The sequence below is a fragment of the Bufo gargarizans genome, chromosome 3 (genome assembly GCF_014858855.1).
Source record: "Bufo gargarizans isolate SCDJY-AF-19 chromosome 3, ASM1485885v1, whole genome shotgun sequence".
In the NCBI taxonomy this organism is placed as follows: Eukaryota; Metazoa; Chordata; class Amphibia; order Anura; family Bufonidae; genus Bufo; species Bufo gargarizans.
Window position 1 is genome coordinate 115806862 of NC_058082.1, and position 19300 is coordinate 115826161.

General features: G+C 42.4%; 1 protein-coding gene across 1 annotated transcript in view; it reads right to left on the reverse strand.

Annotated features, from left to right (window-relative positions):
- LRP1 (LDL receptor related protein 1) overlaps positions 1-19300 on the reverse strand; it is a 275009-nt gene that overhangs the window by 115420 nt on the left and 140289 nt on the right. The window contains exons 16-22 of the mRNA XM_044283959.1: positions 12628-12768; positions 8340-8465; positions 8113-8229; positions 6581-6661; positions 2356-2523; positions 2049-2231; positions 1291-1491 (exon numbers count right to left, since the gene is read on the reverse strand). Of these exons, the coding sequence (XP_044139894.1) occupies positions 1291-1491; positions 2049-2231; positions 2356-2523; positions 6581-6661; positions 8113-8229; positions 8340-8465; positions 12628-12768 (1017 nt within the window). The remainder of the gene's footprint in view (positions 1-1290; positions 1492-2048; positions 2232-2355; positions 2524-6580; positions 6662-8112; positions 8230-8339; positions 8466-12627; positions 12769-19300) is intronic.

The following is a 19300-nucleotide window of genomic DNA, read 5'->3' on the forward strand; positions in this document are numbered from 1 at the left end:
ATCAGTTCTGCAATGCTTTAAAATCGCAGCATGTTCTATATTCTGCGTTTTTCACGCAGCCCTGGCTCCATAGAAGTGAATGGGGCTGCGTTAATAACGCATTGCATCTGCAAGCAAGTGCGGATGCAATGCGTTTTTCACTGATGGTTGCTAGGAGAAGTTGTTTGTAAACCTTCAGTTTTTTTATCACGCGCGTGAAAAACGCATCAAAACGCATTGCACCCGCGCGGAAAAAACTGAACAACTAAACGCAATTGCAGCCAAAACTGACTGAACTTGCTTGCAAAATGGTGCGAGTTTAACTGAACGCACCCTGAACGCATACGGACCAAATCTGTCACGCTCGTGTGAACTCAGCCTTACTTTGACATTCATTTTGGAGGTAATGGCCCTCACTAGTTTCCATAGAATGCTGTATACTTTCTGTACCGACTACTTCTGTGTACTTTAAAATTCATCAGACTACTGACTGCAGTATGTGGCAGCCTGTATACTGTTAACAGAATCCAAATTACAGACTGCCATAGGTAATCCTGTACTTTATAGGTCTCTTTAAACTGGCCGATGATCAGGAAACGAACTTTCACACAAAACACTTGTTCCCTATAATAGGCCTGTGTAAAGGTGATGTTGGATGCATCAGGACAGCACATCGATCTGTGCAAACAGGGATTTGCAGCTCCGAAACGCTTAATATTTATGGGGGCGAATGACCACAGCAGCAGCTGCTCATATCCAATTCAGGGGTAATTGCTGCATGTAAATGCAGCTCTCATCCCCTCTGATAAGCAGGCAATTATCGGGAGAGAATGGTTCCTTCCTCATAATTGCCTGCACTGTCAGCCTGTGTAAATGGGCCTTAAAGTCAGACAAGCGGGCACGGGCTATGGAAATTGAATTGAAGTAGATTTCTGTGGCTAATGTAGATATCCAGAGCAATTCCAGTAATAACATTATATTAGGGGACGGCTATTATGGAAAGTAGAGTCAAATGGAGTTAATTTGAACTGAGCCTTTTAAGTTGATTAACAGGGTCCTCCAATTACCATTTCCTTACTGATCCGACACAGAGCTCGGAGACATTCAAGCACATTTCACAGTACAGATGCAGAGGCAACTCTACGACGCCCATAGGGCATATATGCCAACAGTTCCAATTTTGCCTGAACAATGCCCACTGCACAAATTCCTTCGCCACCCAGCATGAATAAGCATCTCTACATGCCCACCATCCACTTGCATTTGAAAGGTGCCAACATGGGGAGAATAAAGCCAGGAAATGTAACTTACCGCAAAGTTCCCCTTCATCGGAGTCATCTCCACAGTCGTTAATGCCATTACACAGCTTTTCAGGAGGCAGACAGATGGAGGTGTTATGTGCACACGTGTGAGATGGAGGCTTACACACCAGCATATCACAGTTCTCTTCATCGGAGTGATCTTCACAGTCGGTATCGCCATCACACACCCAGGCTTTGCTGATGCACCTAGCTATGGTAACAGAGAACAGAACAATATGTTACAGAGAACCGGTCACCATAAAATGTAATGCAATCTGCAGGCCCCCTGTTATAGAGCAGGAGGAGCTGAGCAGACTGATAATCAGTAAAACCTGTCATTTATACATTTATATATTTGATTTATCCACCTCTTGTGAACAGCTATCGGTACAGGAGAGCGGGGTCTTCAGTGACAGCTTTCTCTGTATGTACATTCAATCACTGAGAACACCTCCCGCCTGTACCAATAGCTGTTCACAAGAGGTGGACAAAACAAAAAGGTATACGTGTATAAATGATAGGTTTTGCTGAATCTTTATACATCAGTCCGCTCAGCTCCTCCTGGTCTACAGCAAGGCGCTTTCAGATTGAATTGCATCCTTTTTAAAGAACTCAATGTAAACCCAATATACAGGCTACCTTCTGTAATAAAATAAATCATAAATAAATTTGCTGATACATAAATATATCAAACCTTCTTCCTACCAAACCAGCAATGAAATATTAGCCACATCACAAGACATCTTTCCTTCCTCTACTCGTCCTCACCAGAGTCTTTGCAGCCAAACTTGACATTGGGGTCACACGCGTGTGTCACGCCATCGCAGTTCTTCTCGTCACTTGTGTCCATACAGTCCGTGTCTCCATCACAGCGCCAGCGGCTATGGATGCACAGGCCATCCACCCGACACTGGAACTCATCAACATGGCAACCGCCAGGGGGTCGAGTAGCTATTGACATGGGCGGAAAGTGGATTAAGGAAATGGTTTTACATCTCTTCATATTCCGCGACAATTCTGTGTATCGAGATATATGAATGAATGTGCCCTTTGTCCCACTTCTAGAGGCCCTCACCTTGGTTTGTGCAGTTAGCGTGTGTCTCGTCACTGTAGTCCCCGCAGTCGTTGTCCCCGTCACACGTCCAGTGCTCTGGGATGCAGCGGCCGCTATTACATTTGAACTGGGTGCTAGAGCAGGAGTGGCTGCAGCCGTCCTCATCACTGTTGTCTCCGCAGTCATTGTCTGCGCATGGAGAGTAAAATTATAAATGGTGTGATCACTAACACAGTGATATACAATCCAGCACAGGTCCTCGGACAAGGTCTGCAATCAATAATAGACATATACATTATTATTTGGCATAGTAATTGCAAGAATGATAGAACAAGGTGAAACCAAGCAAGTTAATACTGCAGAGGAGGAGAGGCAGAGAAGAGTAACATGTAGCTGACAGCACCGCCCTAGTACTTCACCTTTAGAGGAATGTTTTGTCCAGACCATGTATGATCATTTACTACAAAAGACTCATGGCTCTGTCTACCGCCTGCTCAGAGAGGTCATCAGACAAAGCTATTCGCTTTGGCGTCATATGAACGCAGTCTGCTGGTTCTGTGGTACTCAAAACGCGGCAAAAAGCACAGAAAATAGACAAACACAATGCAATGTATGTAGTAAATGTTAAAAGGGGACCAGTCAACACTATAAAAATGTCTGGAATTAACATGGAGCATCTTTCCTTTGAACTTTGCCTTGTGTGAACGGTCCCTCTGTTATTACTTCTAGAAATGTATGAATAAAGCCTCATTCACACGTCAGCGATTTTGAGCCAAATCCAGGTGCGGGTCTAATCGCAGAACAGGAGCAGATCTTTCCCTTATACCTTATGTCTGTGGAGGCTACACTCCTGGTTTTGGCTCACAATCACTGATGGAAATCACTGACCAAACACTGACGTGTGAATGAGGCTTATTGGACAAGGTCAGAGTGTGTAGGGGCGCAACTGGTAAGAATCAGCAGTCAATGTATGCATACATTTCTAGGAGGAATAAAATAGGAACAGAATAGCATAAAGAGCAAAGAAAAGTTGTTCTTGAATTATTATTTCTTGAGGAATGCATGCATTTACTAAAATAGGAGATCTTACAGGTCCCCTTTAAAAGGGTTGTCTGGGATTTTATGATTGATGGCTTATCGAGGGTGGCGGGTCGGACTCCTTGAACCCTTGCCGATCAGCTGTTTGAAGAAGTTGTGGTGCTCTGGTGAAAGCTGTGGCTTCCTCAAAAATTTACCAAGCACAGCGCCGTTTTGTGGTTGTGTTTGGTATTGCAGCTTAGCCTCATTCCCCTGAATGGGACTGAACAGCACATAGGCTATGTGACCGATGAACGTGACATCACTGGCCTACAGAGCTCATCGGAGTGACGCGGCCTTTTCAAACAGCCGATCGGCGGGGGTGTCGGGAGTCCGACCCCTACAATCACAAACTGATGATCTATCCCAAGGACAGGCTATCCATATCAAAATCTCAGACAGCCCCTTTAAAGCTAAATTGAAGCATAGCAGACTCTCGGGCAGCATCACAAGCAGGGTGACATGAGCAAGAGATTAGGACAAAAAGTTATTCAGAGCTGCAAAGCTGAACCCACCCCATCCCTACAGAAAGAAGAGGCAAAAGCTCTACTATCTACACTCAGGAAAAAGGAACACAGAAACTGCATAGATCACTACATGCACCATATCTGAACGCCTAAAAATAGGCTAAAAGGGAGACGTTCTTGCAATGGCTATAAATCAGCAGCAAATCTTGCAAACTCATCCTTATTGAAGTTTTTTTTTTTGCCGTTTTGTCCATGTGTTTTATATCCATGGCAGCTTCATTTAATTGGGTGCACTGGGGCTCAGTGGTTAGCACTGGTGCCTCGCAGCGCTGGGGTCCTAGGTTCGAATCCGACCAAGGACAACATCTGCATGGAGCTTGTATGTTCTCCTGTGTTTGTGTGGGTTTCCTCCGGGTTCTCCGGTTTCCTCCCACACTCCAAAGACATATTGATAGGGACCTTAGATTGTGAGCCCCATTGGGGACAGTGAGTGATGATAATGTCTGCGGAATATAATAGTGCTACATAAGTGCAGAAAATAAATAAATTAAAGGGGCTGTGCTGTGATTTATACTGGTGACCTATCCTCAGGACAGGTCATCAATATCTGATTGGTGGGGGTCTGACTGCTGATTTGGACTTGGCGCTCCACATGAACACTGCTTCCTGTTTATTAGACTGCACATTGTCTGACAAGTACTTGCTCCATTCACTTGATTGCAGCGTGTGCTTGCAATTACACTGCACCGCCACTCTACAGGAGACGACGTGCAGTGTAATGACACGGAAGCAGCACTCACATGGAGCCACCTTCTTTTCAAAGAGCTAATAGGCGGGGGTGGCAGACCCCCTTCGATCAGATACTGATGGCCTATCCTGAGGCTAGGTCATCAGTATATATCACTGCACAACCCCTTAAATTGCTAAAGCAATTAGTTTGTAAGCTCACAGTACTTTAGTAAATAAAACAAAAAAACAATCCTGAAAAGTTATTAGTTAAAAAAAAAAAAAAAAAAGCAGCAGGGGGGAAAACTTCAGCCGATACGGGGCGGAGGGCTAACCTTTAGGGCTCATTCAGACGGCCGTATCCTGTCCGCAAAAATGCGGATCTGTTTTTTTGCAGACAGTTCAGTATGTCCGCAAAAAAAAAAAAACGGATTGCATTCCGTTTTTTTGCTGATCCATAGACTTCAATAGGGCCATGTCCTGATTTTCACTAATAAGTATAGGACACGTTTCATTTTTTTGCTGAGCCGTGCAATAAAAGAAAAGGGCCCCATAGAAGTGAATGGGACAGCATCTAATCTGCAAAAACAAAAGGAATCCACATTTTTGCGGACAGCATACGGCCGTCTAAATGAGCCCTTACTTGATAGGAATGAATTAATTGTAGTAATGATGATGACGACAGGTGAGTGCTAATTGGATGCATCAAGCTGCAAAGCTAAGGATTTGCAAATCTGATGACCTCCAGCAAGAAGTCAGGATTTTGACTTTGCTACCACCAAGAATATAGGTTGACCAAGTCTACGAGACACTGCTCTATCCCTAGCAGGCTGGATGGTGCATGTTGACCTATGCACTAACCGGCAGGCTTTGTACAGTTCTTTTCGTCAGAGCCATCCCCACAATCTTTTTCTGAAACAAAGAGAAACCAACCAAAGACAAGACATTTCAAGACATTTAAGACACAGAATAGAAGAATTACAGACACAAACGGCACAACATTGAACATACAGCAATGAACGTGGACTAATGAGAGGGACGAGTACGCTTCATATAAAACAATGCAAATCAGTCAGCAGGTCATAAATAGCCACGGGCAAAAATATACATAAGTCATTAAATTAACCCATTATGTTAACCTTCTGCTTTTATCGCTGGTGTTTACCAACACATGCTCCGAGATCAGAGCTTCTCAAACTCTCTGGAGGCCATCACTGATGTGGTGCTGCATGCCACCCAGGCTCCCTGGATTTAGAAGGAAAGTGCCCTGGTTCTGTGGCATTAAACGTGTCCCAGCAGAAGTGATGTAAGACAGATAGCATCATCCTAAAAGGACATTATCCTGTACAAACTGGCACATGAACAGGGATCTAGAACTTTACTTCTTCCTTGTGTTAAAGAGGTTGGTGCTAAATTACGGTAATGCCATACACTAGGGTGGGATGGCATTAGCAGCTGTTACCTTAGCTGGCATGGAGGTGTCGACTGCCATCAATATAATTTCCAAGATGATGCTTTTCTTCTTGTACTGCGCCTGCACGGAAAACGTCCAGCGCAGGAACAGATACAGGACATCAGGTGGATGTCCTGTATCCAAGCTGACCATGTTCAATGCAGGTACAGCACATAAGTAAAAGTGCCATCTAAGAAATTATATGGAGACTGAGGAGAGCACCACCCCAGCACAATTAGCAGCTGCCATCATAGGCTAGTCTGTGGCATTAATGCAATTTGCCAGCAAAGTGGCTAACACCCTTAAGCTGGCAATACATAGTAGACTAATGTTAGCGCAATCTGGCACTGGCTGGTTGACCATCTAAAGAGTAGGGAGGCCTCCAGACTGTCCCTGATATCAAAAAGGAGGATCAGGGATAGCTTTAAATCTTGACATAATGTTATATGATGGAGGCATCTGTGAAGTCAGGTCTTCATATGTCTTTTGTCCTGGCAGAGGATAGCTGAACATTAACACTTACCATTATCACAGCGCCAGTTGATGTTGATACAGCGGCCATTGGCGCAGGTGAACTGAGTAAGCGGGAAACAAGTCGGATAGGCTGCCAAAGAAAAATACAAAAAATAAAATCATTTCTAAATTACCTAACCTGAAGATTCTTATGTCTAACCCATGCTTGACATACGGGGGTGTAGCTCGAGCCATGACTTAAGTGACTCCCCCTTATTAATTCAGAATGGGAATTAGGACACATTCATCGTGTAATAACAATTCTGGAAAATCTATTCTATGACTGTTGCGCTATTCCTTTTTTTTTTTTTTTATTCCTGCTGGAAGTTGTGAACGAGTTACTAGCAGTTTACAGCAGGGTGTTAACCAGTTGGGGGTGTCCTTGCACAGTCTGACACTGTCTGGGACACCCCGCATGTTTTGCTCATTTAACAGTTGATCGGCGACACCTTTACACAAACGGTTGTCCCTGAAGATCTGCCCAACAACCGGGCAGTGTAAACCTGCCATTAGTTCTTGGGTGCCCGCCTCTGGCCTGAACCCACCTTTTAGTCTGTTGCAATCTCTCTGAGAAAAGCAAACACAGCATGAAGAATGCTCCAGAGTACTGTGCTATACTACGAGAAGGGAGTGGATACATTGTGGGGAACACATCCATAAAAACACACTGAACACTATCATAAGCACTCCCAGAATACAGATAAACCCTTCAAATGTTTTCATTCCTATTTAGCAGCTCGGATAAGATAGTAAATTGCACACCGACATAGATTTTCTATGGTAAATAATGAGGAATTACATTAGTAGACTTCTCAGCTATCCAACAAGTGAGTGAACTCGTGATTCTGGTAAAGTTTCAATGGGGCCAGTTTAAGGGAATAAAAGAATAAGACAAAATCCCACACAAAAAGTACATTAACATGACAAAAAGCCTCTCAAGCAAAAAGTCTCACAATGAGAGAAGAGCGGAATCAGCATCATATAATGTCACTTCCCCGTGACAAAGAAAACTACTTTAATGTAAATAAACTGAAACAAATACAGGGATTGTAAGAATCGCCTATAGAGCATCGGGGAAGCTTTTCAAACCGTGATGCAAAGCTTTACAAGACTGGTTGAGCTTGCCTCCACAAGACCTTCTGTGGTTACCAATTTTCTTCTGAATCAGCTCAGTGGCAAACATCTAAAGTTTGTTTTTGTCTGGTTTACATAGTTTTTTCCCCCCATATACTCCAATGTATGGAGCTCCATATGAGATGCTCAACTTGCGGCCCTCCAGCTGTTGCAAAACTACAACTCTCAGCATGCCATAATAGCTGTTGGCTGTCCAGGTATACTGGAATTTGTAGCTTTACAACAGCTGGAGGACCGCAGGTTGGGCATCCCTGCTCTAGAACACGACACCTGCATGGAGTAGTGACACGTTACTCCATTGGCATACCCAGTAGACCAACTTAGAAGAAACCTGACTTTTTTGTTTTTGTCATCTTAGGTTTAGAGTTTTTTTTTTTTTATATATAGTTTGGAGAAGCATTAACTCACCACATGAAGAGGATTCATCGGAACGGTCACCACAGTCATCGTCTAAATCACAAGTCCAAGAAGTTGGGATACAACGACCGCTAGCACAGGAGAACTGGTTAGGAGGGCAGGTACGGGCTGTAAGGCAGAAGGTGGGTGAATTGTCAGTGAAGGGGAACCAGTGAGTGAACAAGGATGACAAATATAATAGAGGTGTTCAGATACTATCATGTGTACATGACATTCACCTGAACACGTAGAGTTGGATTCATCTTCTCCATTGCCACAGTCATTGTCGCCATCACACAGCCAGCGGTTGGGGATGCATCTGTTATTCTCACACTTGAATCGATCAGATGGACAAGTGTGTTGATCTAGATAAAGACAAGACCGTTTTTAAGAAAACACTGCAGACGTCTGAACGTTCCGTCAAAGCCAAGCAGGTGTGAGAGCATTCAATGGAAAGAACTATATCATGATTCAAAAGAAAAAGCGGATGGGTAGCAAATACTGGATTCACTCATTGTGAAAACCACAATGGCTGACTACTATGTGTGTTTGAGTCCTGCAAGATACAGACGATTATTTAAAAAAGAGTATTCCTTTCACCTACAGGTCTTATCTTACCAAACATTTAAAGGCCCTCATACACAAGTGAATTTTCAGGAGGATCAGCTGACAATCTAAATGTATGGGGAGCTCCCTACTCTCCCCCAACAGATGATATTGGGGACAGAATGATCAGATGAATTGCATTTTTTTCTTCACCTGGGAGGTAAGAGACAACACTTTAAAGATGTAGTCTCCTGAAAACCTCTGTCCATATGTCCTATATATCTGCTTACAGGGGCAACACTAGGGACCTTAATATTTTGGACTCACCATTATTATTAGATAATATATGGCACTGTTGCTTTATGTATGGGGCTATTATTTGGCAAGTATCTCATTTGTGCAGTGTATGGTGGTACTCGTTAGCACAGGCATGTAGAGATCTGTATTGAAGGGCTATTTGACCGTTTTATTTCAGCATCACCCTGTAGGATGCTGGTAATTAGGCACTATGGGCCAGATTTATCATGACTGACAGCTCACTCCACTTTCACATATGGCTAAAGTCAGTTTTAGCCAAGTCAGATTTATGATCAACCTATTAAGACTATAACAAATGTGGTTTATGGTAGCAGTTTATCCATCAGCATGCGGCTTTACAAAAGTCACATGTCTTTACGAAAAAGTCACATGTTCCAATTAAAAAACTCACATAAGATAAGCATGGTCCTCACTGGAGTGAAATTGTGTAATTTTTTTAGACTTTTTAAATCGTCGCAATAGTAAATCTGTCTAGAGATTCCTTTACATAAGAAAACACGCCCACTTTAAAAAAACTGCCGAGCATAGCGCAGAGCCGGAAAAAGTCACCCATTTTTGTGCAGTTTTAGCGATTGCGCAAAAATTTGCGACTTTTTCACTCCATTATTCTTACATAAATCTGTATGTATGAGAGTACATCACATGGAGGCAGGAACCAACACATTTTTAAAAGTTGCGAGCTGCAAGCATCAACAGTACATTAATAATGGAAGCTCCTGGGAGCTGGCCTACTTTTCTGGACATAAATTACCCCTCAATAAACATACATAAATCCATTAGAAAATGTCCAGAAACGTGTAGGGGCACATCATCTGTAAACTAACTGAAACAATGTATAAGAAGCGGAAGCCCAACCAATGTGCTTCATAGCAGAAGGGAAAGATAAAGGAAAATAAGTAAGAACTAAGGTGATGGCTCCTTTCTACGCTCTGGGAAATACTTTTTTGATCTCCACTACTTTGAGTTTATTACATTCATGGCACAGAAAACATAGTTATCTTCCCCAAGTAAGAGATGTAATTGCTATGATGTGCACACTCTGTAGCGGACAACCTTTGCAGCGGCATCTACGTCTGCAACAGCAATTAAGAGCCTAATGTGCTTGTAGAGCGCCAGAAAATTTCACCCAGAGGGACAAGTGTGCCATTAAGACAGAAAATTACAGATAACTGTTCTTATAGTCAAGGTATCAATAACATTCCAGGTGTCACAGCTCAAATGTCCTTAAACTCTAAGCTGTTGTGCTGAACCACATTACAAGCACATGCCTCATAGCAATTGTGAAGCCAGTTCTGCTGGGATGTAAAAGAGCTTTGATCTCTTATTAGTTTTTTCAGATTTTCTTCAATCAATTCTTGTCATGCCATAGATGACATTACACCCATCAGCCATGGTATTATTACCACCTGCCTAACATTGTGTACAGTAGACCCTCCGTTGGTAGTGCCAAAACAACTCTGACCCGTCAAGGCACGGACTCCACAAGACCTCTACGGGTGTCCTGTACCAATGACATTTGCAGGAAATTGGGAGATAGGACTTCATTGGACTGGACTTTTTCTAGCATATTCCACAAATGCTCAGTTGGATTGAGAGCTGGGGAATTTGGAGGCCAAGTCACCATCTAAAATCTTGTTATGTTTGTTCTTGAGGCTACATGCACACAAACGGTATTTGTTTCATTGTACGTTCCGTTTTTTTTTCTGGATATTTCAATGGGTCCGCCAAAAAAGCGGACAGCACACTGTGTGCTGTCCGCATCGGTATGTCCGTTCCGTAGCCCCGCAAAAAAAAAAAAAAAATACAACATGTCCTATTCTTGTCCATTTTCGGCATTGTTACAATGGATCCGCAAAAAAAAAAAAAATAATAATAATGCTGTGTCATCCGTTTTATTTTTTTGCAGATCCGCAATTTGCGAACCACAAAAGACATGCGGTTGTGTGGATATAAGCCTTAAGCTACAGGCAAACGACCGTATGCGTTTTGCTCTTACTTACCTCTGTATACAGTGCTCATTTAGCAATGTATATAGAGCAATGGGGAAGGCGGGGGGGATAATCCTCGCCTTCTTTATGGAGAGACCTACTGTCACTGATAGCAAGCTCCCTGCTCTCACCGCTTCACGATTAGCGTGCAGTTGCAATCTCTGCGTCCGTGCAGAGAAATATGCCAGCCGCCCAAATATATACAGTCAACAGGTGGTCAGCAAGGGGCAACTATTCCTAATTTTTTTTTGCAATGCAGCTAGAACATTATCTTGAAGAATAAAGCAACTACAATTAAGGAATATCATTGCATGAATTGGTGTACTTGGTCTGTATAATGTTTAGGTAGGTGGTACATGGCAAACTAACCCCAAACTATGAATACCACGACCCAAGGTTTCTCAACAGAGCATTGCCTAGAGCAGGCATGGCCAACCTGCGGCTCTCCAGCTGCCGTAAAACTACAACTCCCACCATGCCCTGCTGTAGGCTGATAGCTGTAGACTGTCCGGGCATGATGGGCGTTATAGTTTTGCAACAGCTGGAGGGCCTCAGGTTGGCCATCCCTGGCCTAGAGCATCACTTTTTGTCTCCAGTTTGTCTTTGTTAAGCATGCATGGGATAGGCATAAGGCCATCCTTCATATAAGATAGGGCCAGGGGCTATCCATAGTATTCAGTATATTGGGCAGACTAGATGGGGGAAATGGTTCTTATCTGTCTCATAGTGCATCCTGGTGCCACCCTGTTCACAGGGTAATCATTGCACACGACTGCCCACTTGATGTAAAAGGATTTATCAAACCAGAACCCCTTCTTCTATTGTTCCATGTTCCAGTTTTGATGCTCACGTACCCATTGTAGGTGCTTTCAGCAGTGGACATGACTCAACAAGGACACTGATTAGCGGCTACATAGCACGCAGTAAGTTTTTCAATAATTTACAGTAGCTATTCTGCAGGATCAGACCAGGCGGGGAAGGGGGAAACAATAAGTCTTGGGTGCCCAGTACCTCGTTGTGGGTTCACCGATTGTCCATCTTTGGTAGGTGCTACTGCATACCAGGCATTTCTTGTTAAACCTGCTAATTTACAGATGTTTTAACCCAGTTGTCTAGCCATCACAGTTCAGTTCTGGTCAAAACTGCTCAGATCCTAATGCTTTATGAACTGACTGTTCACTTGCTGCCCAATAGATCCCATCCCTTGACAGATATCATTGTCATGAGACAATCAAGGTTATTCACGTCACCCGTCAGTGGTTTTTAGGGCTGAGTGGTGCATACTAGTCCAGGGTCTATCACATCAGCCAAGAAGCACAGGACGTATTGTGCTTTCTTTGTGACCGATATGTTAAGAGTAGAGCAGAAGCAATCTGTTAGTACTAAATTCTGAGAGCCAGGCGGTCAAAATGTTCTGTTGCCTGTGAGACAAATTCTAGTACTAGTAGTGAGAAGCCTTTCATAAGTGACATCAGAAGGAACTGCAATGTCTAACTATAGATGTCCCATCTAAACTATCTTCGAAAAATCTATATTGCAGAAACTGACTAGATTTTTTGGATTAATAAGCATGGCACACATTAGGATAAGTATCTATCAGCATGAAGGTCTAAGATCTTGTTGTTGAATGCACATCAAAGTTGAAGACATGCTACCACTACCAATCTCTACTTACGGCATAGATCAGGAGCTTCGTCACTGTTGTCTAGACAATCATTGTCTCCATCACACTTCCAGCGTTCCTGGATACAGCGGCTGTTCTTGCAGGCAAACTCCCCAGGCTGACATTGAGGAGGAGGGATATATGATGGATTGGCTTGAAAAAGAATAAAATATTGGTATGTTAACCCTGCAGCTTGCTTATCGAAATAAGAATCCAACTTGGGAGGAACCTAATTAAAATCTGGAGATATAAGACTTTACTGTGTAATTTGTTCAGGGAATACATTAAATGCTGATTGTACATGTTCATGTCCACATCTGTGGCAGAGATCTGGGGTCACTTATCACTAATGATATTGTACGAGCCTGACATTCAGCTTGAATATTCCCTAGCTACAGGGGTCAAGTCCTGGGAAAAAAAGTGTGGGAACTCACCCAAGATCCACTGCAACCCCCCCCCCCCCTCCAAAAAATAAAAAAAGCACAGAAAATCTAGCATGCTGTAATTTGTGCCGCTGCGGACTAAAAAAATAAATAAAAAAAATAACACTTTTAGAAAAGTTTGTCCTGGGATTCAATCTCATGACCTCTACACAGGAGAAGCCAGGCATATGCCCTCACAGCTATGAAAGCTGTCTAGCTTGTTACTTTAAAAAAAAAAAAATATAAGACTTCTACTGTAGGTAACTTTGCCCACTGTGTATGGATGTAGCAGAGCTGGGTGTGTTGGGGCAGCTGTCATGTGTATGGTTGTACACTAGGTATCAGTACACTAGGTATCAGTAGAAGTATCAGAAAAAGAAAAAAAAAACACTTTTAGAAAAGTTTGTCCTGGGATTCGAACTCATGACCTCTACACATTACAGGCAAGGCATTTACCCTCACAGCCATAAAAGCTGTTGAGGTAGTTGCTTAAAAAAAAAAAAAACTAAGACTTCTACTTATACCTAGTGTACTGATACCTAGTGTACAACCATACACATGACAGCTGCCCCAACACACCCAGCTCTGCTACATCCATACACAGTGGGCAGCTGTCATGTGTATGGTTGTACACTAGGTATCAGTAAACTAGGTATCAGTAGAAGTCTTATAAAAAAAAAAACACTTTTAGAAAAGTTTGTCTTGGGATTCGAACTCATGACCTCTACACATCAGAGGCAAGGCATTTACCCTCACAGCCATAAAAGCTGTCTAGGTAGCTGCTTAAAAAAAAAAACTAAGACTTCTACTTATACCTAGTGTACTGATACCTAGTGTACAACCATACACATGACAGCTGCCCCAACACACCCAGCTCTGCTACATCCATACACAGTGGGCAGCTGTCATGTGTATGGTTGTACACTAGGTATCAGTACACTAGGTATAAGTAGAAGTCTTATATTATTTTTTTTAAGCAACTACCTAGACAGCTTTCATGGCTGTGAGGGTAAATGCCTTCCTCTGATGTGTAGAGGTCGTGAGTTCGAATCCTAGGACAAACTTTTCTAAAAGACATTCTAAATGAATGATCTCGTAGTGAAGGAGATGATGTCATTAGGGGGCGGGGCGCCATGAGAGGAGTCGCAGGCAGCGGCACAGACAGATTCCTCTCAACTGAAGCCGCCCCTCCTCCCTTAGCCTGCCCTGCACAGTGCGCTCCGTCTCCCCCTGTGAATCTGATTCAGCCATGTTCTCCTGACTTGAGGCTGAAAGGGAACGGCGTTCCTGCCATGAAAATAGTGCAGGAACGCCGTTCCCATGCGTTCCCCCTCCACTCGACCCCTGCCTAGCTATAAAGGTGAGCAGTAGGGACTAGATTATTCTTCATATTGATTATAAACAAAAATTAAACATGTTTCTAGGATTAGAATATTGATGGCCTATCATTATTATAGGTCACCAATATCAGACCCCACCGATCAGCTGTTTGAAGGGGACAAGACACTCATGTCAGTGCTGCAATTTTGTCACTATATACCGGTAGCCACAGTGCAGGGTATTGCAACTTTGTCCTTTTTACTATGAACACCTTTGGGACAATTTTTTATGATTGTATTTTAATCATTAAATTTTTTTATTTTTTTCAGTTGGTCTTAATAAAAAAAAAAAATTCAACAGTTTGTCGTACCCAGACATACCCTTATTTTCACCCAGGCAGCCCCCCTGAGGCTAGCATCAGAGCATCTCGTGCTACGATGCGCTCCCTTGCCCTGCGCTAGATCGCGCAGGGCGCTGGCTCTTTTGTTCATCATAACATGCTTCCGCCCGGCAGAGTTTTCGGTGACATCAGTTTTACTGGCTAGGGTAGCGCTAAAGCCCGCCCATCAGTGCCGGTGACGTCGCCAGGCTTCCTGGCAGCCCCATGGAGAGCCCCGATACATCACCGGCCCTTCTTAAAAATGCCTTTTCCCTGCGCGATTTAGCGCAGGGCAAAGGAGAGCATCAGAGCATGAACTGCTCAGATGCTCATGTCAGGGGGGGCTGACTGGGTGAAAAGTTGCCGCCTATCTGCAGAGCATCTCATTTTCAGTTTCCCACTGAGCCATCATATTGCTGTTCTGACGGCTCCATGTGTAGCCCTTGTAGCTAGACGTTTAGCCCTTATCTGTGAATCCCTGACAGCTCACAGTAACTCATTATAGCTACAGTCTTATGAAACAGAGAAGAGAATGGCTTAAATAAATAAGTGTTTATAAGCTGTCAGGAATTCAGAGATAGTGGCTATGCATCCAGCCCTTGGAACAGCAACATGACAGCTCAATGTGAATCTGAAAGTAAGGTAATCGGTAGATAGGCTGAAACTTAACCCTACAGGACAAAAACTTCTGAAAATGTTTCATAAAGACCAATTTAAAAAAATGACCGTCTATATAGCTCAATATTTGTAAAATGCAATAATAATTTAAAAAAAGGCTCCAATTCCAAGTGTTCGTGGACTTCAAAAGCTTTTAAATGGTTGGACCAAAGTAAACAAGAAGAGGCTGCATCGCTCAAGCCGAGGCCCCTTCAAACATCTGATCAATGGGGGGTCAAAGAGTTGGATCTCCCATTGACCTTATATCCTCAGGATAGGCCATTAATAAGCCAATACCAGAAAACATTTTTCATTTATTTATTTCTAGACAAAGACCATTTATGAACATATATACAGTACTTACAATAAAAGTTGTATTTTCTACAAATAAAAATAAGGTTACAGTGGTGCTTGAAAGTGTGTGAACCCTTCAGAATTTTCTATATTTCTACATAAATTTGACCTAAAACAACATCAGATTTTCACACACATTCTAAAAGTAGTCAAATATTATTCTTGGTCATTTAATTATTGAGGAAAAGATCTAATATCATATAGTCTCTAAGTATGTGAACCTTTAGAACTCTTTTACATGAGCCAGTTTTCCGTCTGGGTGTGATGCGTGAAGCAAACGCATTGCATCTGGACTGAATCCTGACCCATTAATTTCAATGGTTCTGTGCACATGAGCATCGTTTCTGCATTCAGGAAAAATCACAGCATGTTGTATATCCTGCGTTAAAATTGCGCAGCTCTGGTTCCATAGAAGTGAATGGTGCTTCAGTGAAAAACGGATTGCAGATGTAGATGGTTATCCTTATATTTTTTTTTGGACTAGCGTGAACAATACATCAAAAACTGATCGCACCCGCATGGACAAAACTTTAACACTGAATACAATGTAGATAGAACTGACTGAACTTGCGTGCAAACCATGAGTTTTTTCCTGAACAGATTCTGACACAATCCGTATTCAGGAGTTTTCAATTTATAAAATGACAATCAGGTGTGATTGGGTGATCTGTCTTATTTAAAGGGAACCTTCCAGGCTCAACATGGTGTCTAATCTGCAGGCAGCATGTTATAGAGCAGGGGGAGTGGAGCACATTGATATATAGTTTTAAGAGAAAAGATTCAGTAAAAGTTTTCATTTATTCTTATAAATTCCTGCTCATTCTGAGCTTTGAAGTCATGGAGGCGGTCTTATCAATGATTGACAGTCTTCCCTCTATGACTGTGTATACAGAGATAGCTGTCAATCACTTAACTGCACAGTCTAGAATGAGCAGTAATTTACATCTATAAATTAATTTATCAGGTTTTACTGAATTTTTCCCCACAAAGCTATACATCAATCTGCTCAGCTCCTCCTGTTCTATAACATGCTGCCTTCAGCTCAGACACCATGATCAATGTGACAGGTTCCCTTTAAAAAACTGGGATCTATTAAAGGCTACTCTTCACAACACATGTCAGTGGAAATATATTATAGCATGAACAAAGGAGATTTCTGAGGCTCTCTGAAGAAGACTGTTGATGCTCATCAGGCTGGAAAAGATTACTAAACCAGCCCTAAAGAGTTTGAACTCCAACAATCCTCAGTCAGACAGATCATTTACAAATGAAGGAAATTCAAGACCATTATGTCACTGCTCTCCAAAAAGAACATTGCAGCCTGTCTGCAGGTAGCTCAAGATCATCTGCACAAGCCACAATGTTTTGTAGACAGATGAGACCAAAATAGAACTTTTTGGTTTAAATGAGAGGTGTTTTGCGGAAAAACGCTGCATTCCAAAATAAAAACTTCATCCTGTCTGTGAAACATGGTGGTGGTAGTATCATGGTTTGGGCCTGTTTTGCTGCATCTGAGCCAGGACGCCTTGCCATCATTGATGGAACAATGAATGAATTATACCAGTAAATTCTAAAGGAAAATGTCGGGATATCCGTCTGTGAGCAGAATAAAACCAAACAATGGGTAAAGAAGAATACAATTAAAATATTAGAATGGCCAAGTCAAAGTCCTGAACTTAAAGGGAACATGTCACCGGGATTTTGGGTATAGAGCTGAGGACATGGGCTGCTAGATGGCCACTAGCACATACGCAATATCCAGTCCCCATAGCTCTGTGTGCTTCTATTGAGTAAAAAAACCTATTTAATACATATGCAAATTAACATAAAAGAGTCATATCTTACTTGTGTGACCAGAGAAGAGTCATATTTTCAAGCTCTGACTCATCTCAGGTTAATTTGCATATGTATCAAATCGTTTTTTATACACAATAAAAGCACACAGAGCTATGGGGACTGGGTATTGCAGATGTGCTAGTGACCATCTAGCAGCCCATGTCCTCAGCTCTATACCCAAAATCCCGGTGACAGGTTCCCTTTAATGTAACAGAAATGTTGTGGACGGACCTGAAGTGAGCAGTTCATGGGAGAAAGCCACCAACATAACAGAGTTGAAGATGTTTTGTAAAGAGGGCTAAAATGTCTGTAAGTCGATGTGCAGGACTATTACCGAAAACGTTTAGCTGCAGTTATCGTTCCACAAGGGGGTCACCCCAGGTACTGAAAGCAGAGGTTCACACACATTTGCATCTCACAGACATGCGATATTGGATCATTTTCCTCAATAAATAAATGACCAAGTGTTATATTTTTTACTCATTTGTTTGATTTGGTTAACTTTATCTACTTTTAGGACTTGTGTGAAAACCTGATGTAGCTTTAGGTCAAACACATGCAGAGATATGGAAAATCCCGAAGGGTTCACGAACGTTCATGCACCACAGTAAATACAAGCACTGTCTATTCACTGGTTTCACAAAGTAAGAAAACAGGTGTCCACCCTTCTGTAGAAAGCATTCAAGTGGATCATCATCTCCATTGACTATTTTCTCAGGAAAATCAGTAAGGTGCCTCTTTCTAATCACGCAGAAACGAATGCACAATATACCTCGGACATGCACCATCTGCTGAATCAATAACAGGCGGCAATGCCTGGTGTTCACAAGCTTATATTTATGCATCTGGGTCAGTGCAAAATGAAAGGCTTCGCTTGAATTGGTGGCCACAGTTCAGTCAGACGCTTTCATAATATTTCAACAAGACATCACTGACAGCTATGGCCGCATCCTTAAGAACTGTGGTCTGGGGGAATAAATTCAAGGGCTATTTGAGCCAAGGGGGACTCTCCATATGACAGAAGAGACCAATAAAAGGACTGAGATTGGAATGAATTGAATATAATTTTTGAGGCCATCTTAAAATGATAGAGGACCTGTTGGTTTTCCCAATATGTCCATTTTAGTAAATACTTTAGAATTCTGGAGCATCTATTCTTATGACTGTGTTGTGCCAATACTCTGTTATTCTTCCTGGAAATGTTATACATTAACAACTGGGAATAACAGACAAGGGGGAGGAGAACAGCACACAGTTTTCAATGAATTCATACATCATCAGGAGAAACGGCACAATACAGAGTTCTAAGAAAAGTTGACTTCGCTGGGAATGAAGATTTACTAAACCAGGTAAGTTTAAGGCACTGTCAGGTCCTCTTTAAAAGTAGGACAAACCTCCTGTCTCGCCACTGCATGGGTTATTTAGTATTTCATACTAGCCATTCAAATAAATGGCAGATTAAGTAATACATGGACAGGCTTGCTGGGTCTGCAAGACTGGAGACACTCCTAAGGTGGCCATACACAACATTTCGGCCATTCTGTCCGACTGTCATTTGAAAAACTAGTGCAGGCAATTTATTCGCCATCGCCAATGGCAGACTCTTGTCTGCTGAAAATGTAATCCGCCATGCTGGAAAATTTCGGTCATTCATCAGCCGAAACTGCATGTTGATGGCATGATCAGCCAGCTTAATTGGTGGGATCATTAGTACATA